The 17,546-nt window shown below is 52.5% G+C and overlaps 1 protein-coding gene across 2 annotated transcripts in view; it reads left to right on the top strand.

The window, feature by feature from the left end:
- Mindy4 (MINDY lysine 48 deubiquitinase 4) overlaps nt 1-17,546 on the top strand; it is a 98,073-nt gene that overhangs the window by 72,757 nt on the left and 7,770 nt on the right. The window contains exons 14-18 of one of the 2 annotated variants that reach the window (XM_070014296.1): nt 5,873-5,936; nt 8,655-8,816; nt 12,425-12,605; nt 13,352-13,424; nt 16,367-16,494. In XM_070014296.1, the coding sequence (XP_069870397.1) occupies nt 5,873-5,936; nt 8,655-8,816; nt 12,425-12,605; nt 13,352-13,424; nt 16,367-16,433 (547 nt within the window). In that variant the 3' untranslated portion in view covers nt 16,434-16,494. The remainder of the gene's footprint in view (nt 1-5,872; nt 5,937-8,654; nt 8,817-12,424; nt 12,606-13,351; nt 13,425-16,366; nt 16,495-17,546) is intronic. The other variant, XM_070014297.1, reaches the window with a different exon arrangement.

Below are 17,546 nucleotides of genomic sequence, written 5' to 3'. Positions count from 1 at the left end.
TTGTCCCCATCACCCTATGAAGGGGTCCCTGTGGTCATCTGTGCAGAGGTAAATAGTCTGCCTTTTATAAGAACTGGCAGCTGGGGGATTCTTGGTTGGCTGTTTATGGAGCCAAGCTTGAGAGTGATAACAGGTGTCAGTGTCCTCTAGCCTAGAGCTTCTTTCCCGGGAAGTGGGTTGAGGACTCCTGCCTCTTGAGATGGGCTGTGCCTGGCATGACCCTGCTGTATGTTCCTTTGAGTGGTGGCTGCTACTCGGTGTTGCTGCCTGCTTTAGGCTTGTCTTGGTACCCTGGGGGGAGGTCTTAAGGCCTCCTTAGTAGGCACATTCTTGGGGACATGGTGATGCTCACACAGGTCCTTCTGTGAGGTGCTTGTTCTTGGCAGGCCCTTTCTGAGCAGAGGTGGGTCCTGAGCACCGAGTGCCATTGCTTGGAGGGGCCCAAGGAGGGCTAAGTGGTAGGACCACGCTCTGACTTAGATGATCAGTGGAGGGGTGACCCTGAAGACACCTCTTTCTGATCTGGTCAGGTAACAGAAAATGTTCATTAGATGGAAGGCTTCTAGTAAGGGCAGGTTGAGCCACATGTTCCCAGGAGGCTGAGATCTCACTTGTGCTGACCCTACCCCACCACTGTCCAGGTAGACATAGACTGGAGTAACAACAGGACTGGGGGCAGCTGAGAGGTCAGATCCCTTGTCCCTGAAACAACCTCATAGTGTCATTGCAGTGAAGGGCTCAGCTGACAACAGCACTATCTGTGGGCCTAGTCTGAGTCCCTGCCTCCTTCCTTGCACGTCAGGTGACAGATGCTGTTCAGTTGTTTGCCAGCTTATAAGGAAAAGTGTAAAGTGAGGTCCAAACAATCTGCGACAGGCCCGGTGCTGGATGGACTGCTGTGCTCCAAGATCAGAATGGGCCACATTCCTGGGTTGCCGAACATGGCAAGGCATGGTGAATGCCCACAGGGTCTGCTGAGGGCTATCATTATGTCCACAAACACTAAGCCTAAGCTGGAGGAAAGAGGCCCTCATCCTGCAGCTAAGGACAGGAATCAGGCCCAGGTTTCAGGGGGTCTCTTGTGACCCTTGATCCCCTTGTATTATGTATAGCACCACTCACCTCAGAACTATATACTTTCCATGAAGAGGACAGGCCTGGGAGGAGGGAAGTACTTACTCTGGAAGGTTTTATGCCAGACTAGCCTCAGCTAGGGATGGGCTGATACCCTCTTCCTTTTCATGCCTCCTGGGGTCCAGCTTCTGAAACTACTCTGCAGGATGTCCTCATTCCCACTGTCCCTCACCATGTGTGGTATATTTGCTCTGCATTTGTACAATCTAGAGCTTGGGTCTGGCACCAGGAACCAGACAGACATGACATGATCTGGTCCTGAAAGACTGCTGCCTGGAGGGTGGAGACAGGCACATGAGGATGGATTGATGCACACCTTCGGGCAAAGAGGGGTGCCTTCATGGAGGAGGGGATGTTTAGCAGGGTTCTAAAGGAAAGCCAGTAGGGTTTTGACAGCCAATAGGAACAACATGACACAGACTACTATAGGGGTTAGCTGCCCAGGGTCTGGTCAGGGATGAAGGTATAAGTGGGAGGTAGCCTGGCTTTGAAGCAGTAAAGACTTGTAGTTCAGCTAGGTCCCATTTCTCCACCCTGAGAAGCCTCTACCAAGCTCTCCCTGGGCCCCCTGCCCTCCCTCTTCGTCCTGCCTGGAGAGGTGAGAACTCTGCAGTACACAGCCCTTTCCAGGGTCTGCTCTCCTGTGGCCTTAACCCTGTGAGGTGGCTGCTGCTGTCCACATCACATCACACAGTGTTATGCCAAGGTCGCGGGACCCCCACCAAGAAGACCACTGAGAGTCAGACTCTACAGCTGTTTTATTTAAACAGGCTGCAGCTTGGGCCTCGCCCTACACTCCAACACAGCAGAGCCCAGGAGGAGAGCCCCGAGCTAAAGGATTTGCAGGTCTTATAAGGGCACACAACCAGGTGGTTTAGCACCACGTGTTGCTCTGCTCTGAAACAAGCAACAAATGGTCACTGCCTCAAATACTCTAACCTTTCAACAGCACAGGTATCCTCTGACACAGAGGGTCCTCTGACTCGCCCCCTCCCTCCCAGCTTTCCTTTAATACCCACTCTTCCTAAGTCCTTTTCAGGAATTCATAGCTCTGTTTCTTACTCTTGGAGGTCATGGAGCTTTTGCTGTGACAGAAATGGTTGAGGCTGCAGGAATTGTGGCCTCTCCGTCATTGTTTTCTTGTTTTTATTATTGTTATCGTAGGAAAAAGGAAATGACATTCACTGAATGCCAGATGCTTTATATAGTTTGGCCCACTCTGTTCTCATAGTTACCTATAATAGATGGGGCACCAGTATATCCATTTTTTTCAGTGGGGAAACTGAGGCTCATAGGGGCAGCCCATAAGTGGCAGTGGGTTTGAGCTTGGCACTCCCTGACTTGGGAACCCAGGTTCTCAGCCATATCACAGGCTGCCCTGTCCACCACTGAGTGTCCCAAACAGTCATCAGTGCCCACCTGTGGTGGGGATGCAGCAGAGGGCGTGGCCTCCAGAAGGGTTAGACAAGAGCTAGGCTGGACACAGGCAGAACTGGTGTACCTGTGGTCAGGTGTGTGAGGTGGCTGATTGGGGGTAATAACTGCCTATGTGAGGCTTGATGTCTTAAAGATCAGAGTTGGCCAAGCAATCCTGTTCCTGTCCCAAGAGGTCCCCTGAGTTTCCTCTCTTAGCCCTTAGCTTTGTAAATGAAGAGGTAGGCCCAGAGAGAGGCAAGGACCTCTAGCTCAGGAGTCTGTGGCCTCAGCCTCTGCTCTTAGGAAACTATCTGGAGCCCAAGAGTTCCCTGAAGAGCTATAGAGGCTGATGGAGGAGGAAAAGATGGGCAAGACCATCACTATCTACACAATGGCAGCTCTGCCCTGAGATTTCTTTTAAAGGAGGATTGAGCCTACAGCATTGGCACACAGAGCCTTACTTCTCACAGCTCCAGAGGCTAGAAGTTCAAGATCCAAATTCTGTCAAGGTTGGCTCCTTCCAGGGTCTCTGTCTGTCCTGGGCCTTCATTGGACACTGTCTAGAAGTCCTCACATGTCTGCCTGTGCATGCCCTACCCTATTTAGTACTCTACTGAGTAAAATAGGACAACAGCCAGACTTATTAGGGCTCACCCTCACTTTCATTTAATCACCCTGCTAAGGACATTGTGAGGTCCTGAGTGTCAAGACTTCAATATGTGACTTTGGCATAGTTCAGCCCAGTACACCTCTCATCCTAAGACTCTTTTGTTGTGGAATGGAGACCACACAGCAGCTGCACAAGCAGCCTGGACTTGGGTCTGGTGCTGAGGGCTGACTAATGGTGAGACAGAGCAGAGGCCGTGCCGCTCTGCCCAAGAACTCCTTGCACTCAGCCCCACAGGAGCTCCCTGGGGAGGTCTGGGCATCTTGATTTGCCAAAGTTGTAAATCTCTTAAGCTATAAGCCGCTCCTTGGCGTCTCCCAATTGCCTTGATGTGAAATACAGATGTTCCTTCTTTTTAAGATCCAAGCACACTTTAGAATTTCCCATCGTGTTTGCACCTAAGTATGCAATTACCATTTCCCCCCATTGTCCTTTCTGCCTGTCCCTCTGCTCCTAGCTGACGCAGGCTCCCGGGCCCACTGGGCGAACACGAGGCTGTGAACTCGTGAAGATCGGATGGCTTCTGAAAGCTTCGGGTGGCTCTTGGCCAGCGATGCTTATCGGTCCCCCTAGGGCTCCTTTGAGGTTATTTTCTTCTCATCAGAAGATGCTTGTATATGCCCCGGAGAACGTTTCCATCAATTCTTCTGCCTCAGCTAGCGCCAGCCGAGCACTGTGCTCAGCCATGAGTCACCTCTGCTGGCTCCTTCCCAGATCCACTGGCTGTCTCTGGTAGCCCAGCCCTGCAGCACTTGCCAGAGGACCCGAACCTCTGTGGTTCTCGGCAGGCCAGGATGGTACTGCAGCCCATCTCATGAGCACCAAACATTCCCCATTTGGCCCTGCCTATCAAAACCACAAGAAAGCATTTTCCCTCCAAGCATTACAGAGCTCGAGTTTCTAAAGTTGTCTGGGAAAAACACAGGTCAGGATATGTGTTTTAGGTCTGTGAGCACACAGTTAGATTTAAAGCCTGAATCGGGATCAGCTTCATTTATAATCCACCAAAAGAACCATAAACAATTGCTGAGCCCTTGTGACCTCTGGCCTGGTTATTGTCCTCTAGGGTATGGATATAGGAGGTGAACCTTGCCCCTGTATCCAGGCGGTGTGCGGCCCTGCTCCAGCCAGGCCTGGAAACTAGGCTCCCTATCCTCACCCATCCCAGTGCAAAATCTTCTCTTGCATCTGTAAAGTCAAGGTCATACTTCCTAGCAGACTGGAAACCTGGAGGTTGGTACTCATAGGCTGTAGCCCATGGCTCTTCACTGTTTGCTGGCTAGCCAGCTCTGGTGCTCAGTGTGGCTGAGGGAAGCTGCATCCCAGTGGTGGAATTTGGAGCATGGGGAGAGCCAGCACAAGGTTTTGAGACTCAGGGCTACTTGCCTCCTCATGCCTAGCCCTCCTAGGTGACATTGGCCCTACCAATTTGTCCCCAGTGCTACTCAGCCTTAAAACTCCTTGCTTTGGGCTGGGAATTTCCAGGAAAGGGGCTTTTCATCTTGTTCCACTTGAGGACTCATTCCAAGGATGGAGCCACTGTACTAACATTGGGGCAGACATGGAACTAATGTCAGTCACCTGGGAGCTGAGGGCCCTTGACAGGTGAGCCCCTTTGTGGAGCCTGGCTTTCTGCCAGGGCCTAAAGGAATGCCCACTTGGTGTCAGGCAAAAGCTATGCCCTGGAGGAGTCAGTGGCTATTGCTCTAGACCTCAGGGAAGGTATGTGAGTTTTTGCTATTGCCAGTAATACCACCCCACGGAGAAGGTAAGCTTTAATGAAAAGAGGTTTATTTTGGCTCACAGTTCTGAAGGTCCAAGGTGAAGGGCCAAACCTGGTGAGGGCCTTCTTCTGGCAAGGACCTGAGAGGGCATAGGGCATTGTACAGGAGTGTGTCTCCTTCTTCCTTCTCTCTCTACCCCTGCCTTCCTTCCCTCCCTCCTTCCCTCCTTCTCTCCTTCTTTCATTATGCCACCAGGATTTAATGGTGGGACTCACCCTGCCAACCTTACCTAATCTTGGTCATTTCTCCAGTGTTCCTCCTCTAAACATTGTCTGATTACTCTCTCACCACCGGGATTAAATTTTAACACATGATCCCCTGGGAAACCACTTAGGTCATGTGTAAACTATAGTAGCAGCATTACTGTCTATTTCTCCCATGTCAGTGGTGTCCATTCCTCCCCTGTCAGTGGTATCCATTCCTCCCGTGTCACTGTCCATTTCTCTCATGTCACTGTGTCCATTTCTCCCATGTCAGTGGTATCCATTTTTATGTCACGGTGTCTATTCCTCCCATTTCATTGACTGGCAGACTGAGTCCAGAAAAGGAAGGAGGGAGTAGCGGTAGTTAGGATGTGAATTCAGAATGTAGAAGTCCTCTCCTGAGGTCCTCCGCTATGTCTTGCTTGGCTCCTCATCCTCTGGTGATCCAGAGGCCTGGGGTGGCCAGAAGGAAGGCTTTTGCCCAGGGAAGACTGATTTTGGTAGAGCAGGCCTGCGTCTGGAGCCTAGAACACAGATGGCTCATGTTCCCACCAAATATGGAATCCCCATCCTGGAGCCGGAGAGGAGTGCCTGATCACCCAGAGAAACTTTATTGGTTAGCCTTGGTCTGTAAGGTTGCTGAAGCCATTCTTTTTTGTGTTTTCTAGTGTCCGTCAGGACTTTGATGTCCCCACCAGCCACTTGATTGGAGCACATGGCTACTGCACACAGGTCAGGGGGCCTGAGTATGGAACCTGCAAGGGAAGGTGGATGGTTCTCCCCCTTTCTCTGCCCCTTCCTTCTTCCCATCTCTGCCAGCTCCCTCCTGGCAGCCTGCATAGGCCCACCTCTGCTGGGCTTCACTGCTCCAGAGACTAAAAAAGAGAGCTCTGTTTACCATTTCCTTCTCTGGAGTACTTGGAGTGTACAAACCAGTGTGCTTTAGAGCACAGGGGATGCAGAAGCAGCAGAATGCAGGCCCGGTGCTGCACCATATGGCCCCAGCTGCAGGGAGTGGGGTCCTAGATCTTATATTCACCCAGGACATTGTCTTCACCACCACCCTCTAAGTCTTTACAAATGGCATCCCATGAGGCTTTGCTGGAGGCAGGAGTGATGCCAGGAAAGGAACCTGTTTAAAATTCTCGTGAGCATCAAGCCAGAAACAAAATCCCACCTGGGCTTCCATTCACCCCCTTCTCTTCACAGCAAGGCCTCTAGAGTGCAATGTGGGCCACAGGAGCAGCTGGTGCTGGATGCACAAGGGGCTCCAAAGTCATTCTTCTGCCCTGCAGGCCCCACTCACCTGTGTCCAGCTCTGGAAATCCACCTGGGTTCCCTGCAGAGGTGAACGGGACACCATAGCAGGGCAAGGCTGGCCATTGCCCATCTGCCCTTCTGACTTCCCAGGACATCTGGCTCACATTCTGGGTGCCAGTCTGCGCCACAGACCCCCCTTTGTGGGGTGGAAAGCAGGGCTGCCTGAAGCCTCTTTTGTGGAATGGAGAGCTCTGCTGCCCTGGGCTCCCATAGGGCTCTCTTTGTGGGGGGTGGAAAGTGGGGCTGCCTGTAGCCTTCCTTTATGGGGCAGAGAGCGAGGCTGCTCTGACACTCCCTTTGTAGAGTGGAGAATGGGGGGCTGCTCAGGTTGGGGGTGACATCCAGTGTGGGGCTGGGGTTAGCCCTGTTCTTGCTGCACTTGCAGAATGAGCTCTGGGGTACCTTTCCTCCCTGGACTTCGAGTTCCTCTTTTGTAGATGGGACATTTGAACTAGACCAGGAATGCACATAGATTCTTGATGGATGTGTTGAAGAGCAGGCTCAAATCCAGACATATAACAGACTTTCCCAAGGAGACCACTGCCATTGGCCCAGGGACACACATCAAGTAGCAGAGTGCCAAATATTGGCTAAGCTTTGCCATGTGTGGTTTTTGCACCTATGGGCAGCAGGAGGTGCATAGTGCCCCTTCTTGTGTGAACTACGGTCACAGCATTACTGTCCATTCCTCCCATGTCACCTTCCTCCAGAAGGCTTGCTACTGGGAGGTGGGTTCTGAGCACATCCCCATGGAGGAGCAGGGCCTTTTTCCTGTTGCAGACCAGATGGAGACTTCCCACTGAGAACACTGTCCCCAAGGTGCAGAATCTTAGAGCAGATATTTCCTCTAACTTTATCTCTGGTTTCCTTTAGGAGGATACAATGGGGCCACTCACTTCTCCCTCCAATGGGGCCCCCTCTGCAGCCATCAGTGGAGGCTTTTACTGTCTCTGGGGCAGGGGTGCTGGTGTTAACAGGGATTTATTAACCCCGGATGTTGTTTTCACAATTTCAAGGAAAACATTCCACAAACTTTGCCTTGTAGGGCGTAGGCTATATAAGGGCAGCTGTGGCTGTTCCTGAGGGCCAAGAAAGCCTCTGCCTGCACCTCACCAGGTGGTGCCAGTTCTGGTAGGCAGGTGGCATAGACAGACTTACCAGCCTGAGTCCTTCCAGAGGCCAGAGTGCAGTGGTCCTGGCTAGAGGAGAGGGGTGGAGGTTCAATTGTGGCGCTTGCTCATAAAAAGGTCAGGGTCAGTTCCTCCCAGTCCAGATGGGAGCAGCAGAGCCCTCAGTGGTCCTCCTGGTGGGGGTGATGCAGACTCTGCATCGTGCCAGCTCCCAGTGCAGGGTTCATGGTTGTTGCCTTGTCTGCGTGCGGCATGGGCCATAGGGCCATGGAATGCCTTAATACCCTGTCCTCCCTCTGAGCTTCTGTCTTCTTGGCCCTTTACTGTCTTCCTCTGCTCTGCCTTTCCCATGATGCCCATGGTGTTGAGGTGAGGCCCCAGTATGGCCTAGCCCCAGAGTGCAGCCTTTGGTGCTGGGGGACAGATTGGGTTATTAGGGGGTTCTGGCTGTTAGGTATTACTGTGCTGGGGTAGGTGAAGGGTACTTAGGCAGTCTGGACTATTTTTATAATTTTGAGGCTAAAGTCATTACAAAATCTAAAAGTGGATTTTAAGAACTCTTAAACGATACACATAAAAGTCACTCCTCCACAGAGTAACTCTCACCCAGACACATGGCCTTGCTGTCTGGGCCCTGGAGCCCTGTCATGTCCTGCATTGGGCTTGGACCACATAGCACAAACCTGACCCCTAGCCTGGATCCTGGCTTGAAGCTATGTAAGTTCCCCCCCCTCCCCAAAATAGATACAGCACAATCTGGGGTCTAGAATAGTGTCCTGTGCAGTTGGTGCTCAGCGAATGCATGGAATAACAACTGAGTACTTAGAGTTGCTTTGATGAGAAGCTGGCAGCTTTCCCTTCAGGGCCTGTGGAAAGTTTAGTCCCCACTGCCTCTGATTTCTGTCTCTTTTCCTTCTCCACCCTCTTTCCCTGTTGCCAATATCCCCCCTCCCCAGCTGTTCCAGGGACTTGACTCGGCTTCCCTTTCCCGTATCAACAGGAACTCGTCAATCTGCTCCTGACCGGGAGGGCCGTGTCCAATGTTTTCAACGATGTGGTGGAGCTGGACTCCGGGGATGGGCGCATCACACTGCTCCGTGGCATTGCTGCGCGGAGTGACGTTGGCTTCTTATCTCTCTTTGAGCACTACAACGTATGCCAGGTACCTACCTGCTCACCCTCTTCCAGACCCCAGGAGCCCAGCTCCCAGGGCCCATAAGATGGGGAGACATAGAGCGAGACTCCAGATTCCGAGCCAGCCAGACTACAGGTCCAGCCTGAATACAGGGGGGCTAGGGGAAGTGCGATGGTGGACATGGACATGGACACCTAATCAAACCCAAAGCCAACTGATACTGCGTCCTGTGAAGGCTGGTCAGAAAGGTTTTGGTGGGGTGGGGCTCAGTGTGACCATTGTCAGAGAGGACTGTCCCAGAGTGGGGTGGTGATGATGGTGGTGGTGGTGAGGGCAGCAGGGGTGTTGAGTACCAGGATCTTGCCCAGGCAGAGGAACTCGATATCTTATGCCTTTAATTAGTTTCTTAGGGTAACTGGAACAGAACTGCAGGATGAAAATTTACACGGAAGCATACTGTGTCATAATTCTGAGTGCTGGAAGTCTGAGTTCGAGGTGCCAATAATGCCCTGCATCTTTAGAAGCCAACAAGAGAACCCATTTGTGCTATTTCCCAGCATTCTTGATGTTTCTTGACTTACAGAGGTGCCCCAGCACCCATCTCCCTTGTCACATGGTTGAGCTCTCACCGTGTGCCTCTTTTTCTTGTAAAAGGCTCCTCCAGGATGACTTCATATTAACACACATAAAGACTTTCCATTTTGAGGCACTGGGTACTTACATAACTTTGGGTTACGTAACAGTTAAGTCCATAGAAGCTCATCTGGTCCATTGTCTGGGATGTGGTGTCTTGCCTCTTACGTCACCGCAATCAGGGTCTCAAGAAAGGCTGGCCAAGCATAGGTGATCACGTTTCTAGAGAGTGTAGCAGGACTGAGTTGGGCTGGCTGGCATGCATGGATCCTGCCTGCTGGCCCAGCTGCCATAGGTCATCATGGAGCCTTGTTCTGTAGAGGCTTATATAGGAAGCATTGTTCTGGGGGTGCCTGTCCCTGCTGGGTCTCATGGAGGCCTGGAAGAGGTCATCTTTCTGTTTTTCATTATGTCTCCACAGTCAGGGCACAGACTCCCCTGCTCCCATCTCCCATTAGGAACCTTGGAGAGTGCTTAGTGAATGGTTCTGCAGGGCTGGAGGGGCCTTCCTGTGTGATGACATGGCTGGGCATGCTGTCCCTTGTGAACAGACCACCTGGGATCCAGTCTGAGTGTCCTCCCTCGTAGTGAAGACTTACGGGCTCCAAAGATTGGGGAATCAAGGAGACGGGTGTCTTCGGGTTGTGATGGTGTCAGAGGGAACCTAGGAGTGTAGCCACGTGGCTGAGGAGAGCCAGGCCTTGAGAGTGTAAGATTCTGGGTGGCTCCAAAATCTTTAACACAAAATTCCAAGGGTGGGGCATGTGGATTCCCCAGGCTCATCATTCCTATGTCCAGGGCGTTGGTCAAAAAATGAACTCGTTTCCTTTGGTCAGTAGAGGGCAACTGGTATGAAATCAGTTGAGGTCATCCTTGGAATAAAAGGACTTGATATTCAGGCTTGCGTGTTCTCCTCACAGGCACCCAGAGGATTAGCTCCTTGCCATGTGAGATTGCTGTCCCTGGCTTTGCAGGCCAGTCCCCCGGGGGGAGGGGGGGCGGGAACCTGCTACTTCCCTTCTTTGGAGAGCTCCCCAGAGGCCTAGCTGTAGCCTCATCTTGCCATGGAGCATCAGTCTGCCTCCTGCCACTGCCTATCAGCTTCTTACCACAGCCTCTTGCTAGGGGATGGCTGGGCCCTCCTGAGGATGTGGGCTAGAGGGGTAGGGGGACTGCCAGCAGATGAACATCTCAGATGACCCACACTGTGTGTGCTCAAGGGGAAGCACAGGAAGCTTTGGACCAGAGATATGTCACCTCCTACCTCAACCTGGCTGTGTGTATGACCCCACTGAGCTATTCTGGTCCACCTGCCTTCCACTTTGCTCCCTGCATCCTAGAACTTGCCAAGATCTGAGCCGCTTTGTAGGACAGACCTACCCAGAATAGGGGGCTATCCTTGTTATTTGTATATGGGAGCTGCTGTGTATGTCTCCATGGGAACTTGGGCTGCCAGGCACAGATGTGGGTATCTTGGGCTGGTTGTGAGAGTGGCTCTTCCCACATGCTCCCTGTGGCACAGGCACCAGGCTGGCATGGACACCTTGGGCTGGTTGTGAGTGGCTTTTCCTGCAAGCTTGTGTGGCAGGTAGCTCCTCTGCAGAAAAGCCCCTTTGTGCATCAATGGGAAGCCACATTGGCATTGGGGCTTTGGCACATACAGCTATGTCCCTCCAGTCATCTAAAGCCCCATAGAAGCCAGCCCTGTAGTCACACCTGTGTGTCACACAGGACTGGGCTGAGGACATAAGCACAGTAGGACAGCAGAGTGCACATGGTCAAGACTGTTTTCCCATCCTCAGGGAGACCCCTGCCACAGGCAAGTCTGAGCATAGCCCCTCTGACCACCTCAGCCCGCAGTCACCCCTGTCACTCCTGTGAGTGGCGTGGAGGAGTATGCCTTTTTCCCCACTGGAAAAATAATTCCCATTCTTTCCTTAATCCACAGGTGGTAGCTGTAAATACCTGAGCATACAAACATCTCCCTGAGGCTGGTAGGGATTAGGCCAGCCCCAGCCTGACCTAATGCACGTAGGCCGAATAACTAGGCCCCCAGCCAGGAGAGGCACTGCCCCAGGGACTTGTGGGGAGCAGGGAAAGAGCCTACTGGTGGCTAGAACATTCAAAGGTCCTGGGCCAGACCTTTCCCTTTGCAAGGCAGATAATGGCTGTGTATTGAGTACTCTGCTGACATACATCTGAGAATACATGCATCCGCCCTCCCCTAACCTCCTTCCTGAGCCCCTGGGCATCTGTCCTATCCTATCCTCCACCTGCCTAAGCCTCTCTGGTTACAGACTCCTCATCAGGAGGAAGTCCTGCTGCTTCTTCTGGCATTGCATGACCTCTCCTGTACTCTCTTAACTGAGAAGGGTCTGTGTGCTTTGAATTTCTCAGCCAGTTCTTCTTGTATCACCCTGGACTTTGCTGCCAGCTCCATGAACCCCACTCCTCCTATCCTAACTAGGATGGTGGTTCTAGTTCATGCCCCACTTAATTCCCTACAACCTTACTTTGCCAACTACCTAGTAGGAGCTTTAGTGTGGGATTGAAGAGCAGTTGTTCAGTGATAAGCTCTAGGGAAAGAGGAAGTGATCCCATCCCAATTGGGGAATGGGAGAAGTACCTTCCGAAGGAGAAGAGAATTCAAGAGTTGGACAGACCAGGGCCTGATGAGCTGGGTAAGAGCAGGTTATGAGATAGTGGCCAGATGAGGGCCATCAGTGGGGCTGAAATGAGTGATGGTTCAGGAACTACAGGATTCAGGTTGCCCTCCCCCCTCCCCCCCAGCCCTGGGCTGGGGAAGGAATAGGCGATGCTTGGGTTAAGGTGTGTGTAAGGAAGGCTCTGTGCCACCGTGAAAGGGCAGGCCAGCTCTGGAAAGTGAGCCTGTGGACTGGCAGCACCACATGGCCTTGGAGGTCAGCTCTGGCTCTAAGACAGCAGATACCTCCGCCCCTGTCCCTGGGCAGTTTGTGTTATTGGACCTCTCCTTTCTCCAGGTCGGCTGCTTCCTGAAAACCCCAAGGTTCCCCATCTGGGTGGTGTGCAGCGAAAGCCACTTCAGTGTCCTTTTCAGCCTGCAGCTAGATCTCCTGTCCGACTGGAGAGCTGAACGGCTTTTTGATCTGTACTACTATGATGGCCTTGCCAACCAGCAGGAGCAGATCCGACTAACTGTAGGTAAGATACCCTTAGCCTGTCCCTTCACAGAAGGCCTCAACACTCCAGGTGTCAGTGAGCAGTGTGGTTCACAGAATAGATATCTGTGGGGCCTTGAGCACCTGATGGTGTTAAGGATGGATGATGAAGTCGGAACCACCTGTGAAGTACCCTGATTTACTTAGCTGAGAAGGTTGGATTTATTCTTTTGGCAGTCAGGAGCCATGGAAGATTTTAAGACAGAAAAGTTGTGTTTTAGGAAGAGTATGGATATGATTCGGATGTGTTTGGAAAGAACATTGTTGTGACTGAGGTAGGGCACAGGGTGGTGGAAGATGGTGAGTCATCTATGGCCAGGAATGAGGCTGGATCTGGTTGAGATAGAAGTGAGCGCACAGGTATTAGAAAGACCTCCAGTGGCTGTGTGATGACATGGCTGGGCGTGCTGTCCCTTGTGAACAGACCACCTGGGATCCAGTCTGAGTGTCCTCCCTCATAGTGAAGACTTACGGGCTCCAAAGATGGGGGAATCAAGGAGACGGGTGTCTTCGGGTTGTGATGGTGTCAGAGGGAACCTAGGAGTGTAGCCACGTGGCTGAGGAGAGCCAGGCCTTGAGAGTGTAAGATTCTGGGTGGCTCCAAAATCTTCAACACAAAATTCCAAGGGTGGGGCATGTGGATTCCCCAGGCTCATCATTCCTGGGTCCAGGGCATGGGATGTGTTCTGTGTCCTGGGATGATGCATGTGCCTCTCTCCCCCTCCCCAGATACCACTCGGGCCACCCCTGAGAATAACCACAATGACCTTGTCCCTCCGCTGGAGCTCTGCATAAGAACCAAGTGAGTCAAGCCTGTCCCTATCTCAGGTTCTACTCTGCTCTAAATGGGAAGGAGGGTGTGCTTAGGGGATTTGACCTAGTGGTGTGCCAGGTAAGAGCCCTGTGGTTGGAGCCTATACATAGCAGATTTCTCACTACTGTAGCCCTGCTGATTCTAAGCATGACTGCATAGCCGGATGAATGCTGGGCCTCCCTGGGGGAACGCCCCAATTGTGCTAAGCTCTGTTAGACCTCATGGGGCAGCTGGGACTTGCTGGGACTTGGTGAGGGAGGCTGTAAACTGGAACAGGAGGAAGGGGGTGGACTGGCCAACCAGGGCCTGGTGGGATGTGACTGCCTGTAATAGAAGCTTCCTGACCCTGCCACCCTGGACCTGGAGAAGAGGAGGCTCAGCGGCTGGGAGTTAGGGGATGCCAGGCTGGGAAGGAGCACCCCACACCTGGGGGAGTGGGCTCACCCTGGGGGGGGGGTTCCAGGGCTAGAGCTATGCTCTGGAGGGTTGGGTTGTCACTGGCATGATGGGGAGGCCTCATTGTGTGTTGAGGGCGCACCTGAGGAAGGAGTCCTCCAGAAGGGAAGTCAGAAATCTGAAGCCAGGGTGCCTGGGTCCAAGCCCTTGTTCTGCCTCCTACTATGAGCTGTTGGATGTCACTCTGCCACTCTGTTATCTGCGAAGTGGAGTAATGGCAGCACCAGGCCTGCATGGTTCTTAGGAAGATGCAGAACCTTAGCTCCTTAACACTGCTCTTGTCATTATTGTCTTAGCCATGCATATGCCTTGTGTCCTCAGGCAGAGTCTGTTTCCTGTGGGGTCATCTCAAGCTCTGAACTTATGGTTGACTGAGATCCAGGTGGCACATCTGGCATCCAGGGTCACCGTCTACCCGAAGGCCTTGGGTAGGGCCAAGGAAGAATGAGGACACCATGTGCCATAGAAACAGCAGGAAAGGGAAAAGGAGAGGGGATGTAGTATTCCCATCAGTGTTGTGCTAGGACTGGGCAGATGCAGCATTCCTAATGGCTGTGTGCTGGGACCGGCTGGATGCAGCATTCCTGCTTGGCAGTGTGCCAAGGGTTGAGGGCACAGGCAGGTTCCTGTCCTTTCATGTACAATGGCCCACTCATTCCAGGTGATGAATGAAGAGCTGCCACTTTGGGGAAATGAGGTGGTGCCAGCTTTGGCACCTTATATGGGCCAGTACAGAGACCACAGGGCATCCGTCCTGCCAGGGACACAGTCTCTGCTACGTCTGGACCCCTAGATCCTCCATCATACTTTCTGTGCATCCTCCTATGGGGCAGGCGCCCAGGCTCTCCTGCTCTTTCTGGGTGGGGAAAGGACAGAAGTGAGTGGCTCACTTCGGCCTTCCTGGGCTCATCCCTAATTGGCAGTTGTTGGAGAATGACTCAGGGTTGTCCCCAAGGAAGCCCCTCAACAGAAGTGGCATGGCACGGAACTAAGGCCCGACTCAGAAATGGCACCTGGGCCATCTCAGCTGTTTCAAAGGCAGTGAGGGGGAACTAAGAAGCTACTTACATCAGAGAGAAAGCCCAATGCCGGGGGCACAGTCTCTTACCTCTGCTTATACCCTGGGCTGAATAAGGCCTTGCCCAGCCTGTTCTCCACAGTGCTTCCCAGAGGGAGAATAACTCTGCTTGTGCAGCCATCGCATCAAGAATACCAGGCCTGGGGACTTGTCCCTAGGGGCCTTGTTTCTAACACGTTTTCTTCTGCCTGTTATATGTCCCTGTCATGCCCCACTGCTCCTAATGCAATGCAGCTTTGCATCACCATTCTAGAGATGCTTGGCAGCTGAGTGAGGACAGAACCATTGGGTACTGACCCATCAGATAACATACCATCATAATGGGGAACAGCAGGCCAGGCCCCGGAACCCCGTTCCAAGGGTTGGATTACAAAGGCTTTGTGCTTTGCTTTCATCCCAGACTCTAAAACATCTCAAAAGAGGAACTTGGGAAAGTGGCCTCGAGGTCATGGTGAGGATTCATTGGAACTGGTCTGCCCATGATGGGGGTGTAGGGAGGGTTCCTGCTGCCTGGAAACAGACTTGTTTTCTGGTGAAATGGGTAAGGGTGAGAGCTGGGTATACGTGCTGTCCTCTCCAGCCTTCTTACAGGATGGATTAGGAGCTGAATAGACTACCGGTAGGCTAAAGGGTTTCTTTTCCATTGCACGCCTGTTATGGAACCCAAGGTAGACTCCATGGAGAAACATCGACTGGACTCCATGGAAGAAACACCTAGAACTGGGGCTAGACTCCATGGGAGAAACATCTGAAACCCAAGAATCAGTTCCTGCTCTCAGAGCTCTCAGCTGAGTGGGAGCCAAGTTCAGAATGAACCCTATGCCACTTCAGAGGAGATACACCTCCCGCCCTCACACTCAGCTCCACACACTGCAGGAAGCTGGCATTGGACATACCTCACCCCTGTCATCCTGAAAATTGTGTGGGTCCATACAATTCTAGCCCTTCCTTTCACAGATGGGGAGACAGGGACTCCAGAAGGGAGGTCCGAATGTGCCCAGCCACAACCCAGTTATGAGCAGCTCAGGCCCTCACAGTCCAGCCTGGTGGAAGGTCACCAAGAGGGCAGTTTGATTTCCTGCCATCTGGCTTTGTTGCCATGGAGACATTGCACAAGCCAACTGTGGGTTTTGCCTCTGAGAAGACAACCCTAATTGGAACCAGTGTCCCCACTCTTGCTGCTCTCCACTGTGATGCAGTCCTAGCCCCATCCAGTTGTCTGTTCCTTGTGTTGGTTCAGGAGAGCTGAGTCTGTGCCCCACTCTCCCCTGCCACTCACCTGGGTCAGGAGAGCGGGGTCTGTGCTTCACTCCTCCCCTGCTGCTCGCAACCATATCAGCAAAAACCATTAGCGTCATTTCTAAACAAGGCTCACATGAGCTCTCCATGCTTCTAGACTCACTGGAGTAAGAGAAAATGAAGCAGTTGTCATCAGTCCAGAGAGAAGAGGAAAGAACTCATGACCAGGCCTGAGGCGAGGGCCCAGATGTTGCTGTTCAGACACTCAGAAGAGAGATTGAAAATGTAATTCCAGCTGGATCAGTGCCTTCAAGGGCCCGGGGCAGATCAGTTTCCCCCTTTTTCCTGCAAAAGCCCTTGCCTGTGCTCTGTATTTGTGGTCCCTGCCCAGCCCTACCCTGGGCTCTGTTCTCACAGTGCCCTCGCCCATGGAGAGGGCCTTTCTGGATGTCGGCTGCCTCTCTGGCCACACCATGCATGCTCTTCTGATGTACTTCTCCCACACACCTGCCTGGCCCTTGAGATCATTCCTGACCTCATGACTCTTCCTCGAGCTATGCGGAATGGAGAGTGACAGGCGGTTAGTTCCTTCCTGTTTGGGAACTGGGAGAATCAGCTGGAAGCACCTAGGCAAGGGTCTGGTTGGAGGCAGAGTTGAGGAGAGGGGTGTGGGCATGGCTTTGTGACCACTGAGGTCAAAGGCAAGGAAAACCAAGTTTCCTTGCTGGGCCAGGGAAGGGCATCCTCCTGCCACGCAGGTCTGGGTGGTGATGGTCCCAGGTATTCCGTCAGCCAGAGGTCACTTGTATGAGAATGTGAGAGTGGGCAAGGGGAAGAATGGAGAGCTGCCTGGGTTCCAGATGGCAAGAGTGCAGGGACAAGCTTGACATGTGCCTTTCTGTAGAAATTCAAAGTGAGCAAGAAGAGGCCCTGAGTACCTCTCTACCAGGTCTGCCCTCTTTACTGCTATGGCTGTACCTAGATCTTGCCCCTCTATGAAATATGCCAGACTCATTGGTGTTCTGAATCTGTGGAAGCAGGGAACCACTGTCCATTTTGATGTCCTCCTGGGTGGGAAAGGGCCCCATTTGCAGCCATGGCATGGCCTTTCCACAACGGAGTACATTTTGAGCTCCAGGAACCACAGCATTTTGCTGAGGTCAGCCTCCATGCTGGTATCTTCAGTCAGGGGGTGTAGCATGGAGTCAACCTGCTGAGTTATTTGGCAGTAGGGTGGTTGTGTACCTGTTAGTTTTTGGCAGTGGAGAAGCCGCATACCTGTTGGGTTAGTTGGCAGTGTGTGTGGCAGGGGTTGTATACCAGTTTGGTTATTTGGC

The sequence above is a fragment of the Dipodomys merriami genome, unplaced genomic scaffold (assembly GCF_024711535.1).
Source record: "Dipodomys merriami isolate MVZ:Mamm:240054 unplaced genomic scaffold, mDipMer1.0.p SCAF_94, whole genome shotgun sequence".
Taxonomy (NCBI): domain Eukaryota; kingdom Metazoa; phylum Chordata; class Mammalia; order Rodentia; family Heteromyidae; genus Dipodomys; species Dipodomys merriami.
The sequence above is the reverse complement of the archived record's forward strand: the minus strand, read 5'-3'. Positions and strand labels throughout refer to the sequence as shown.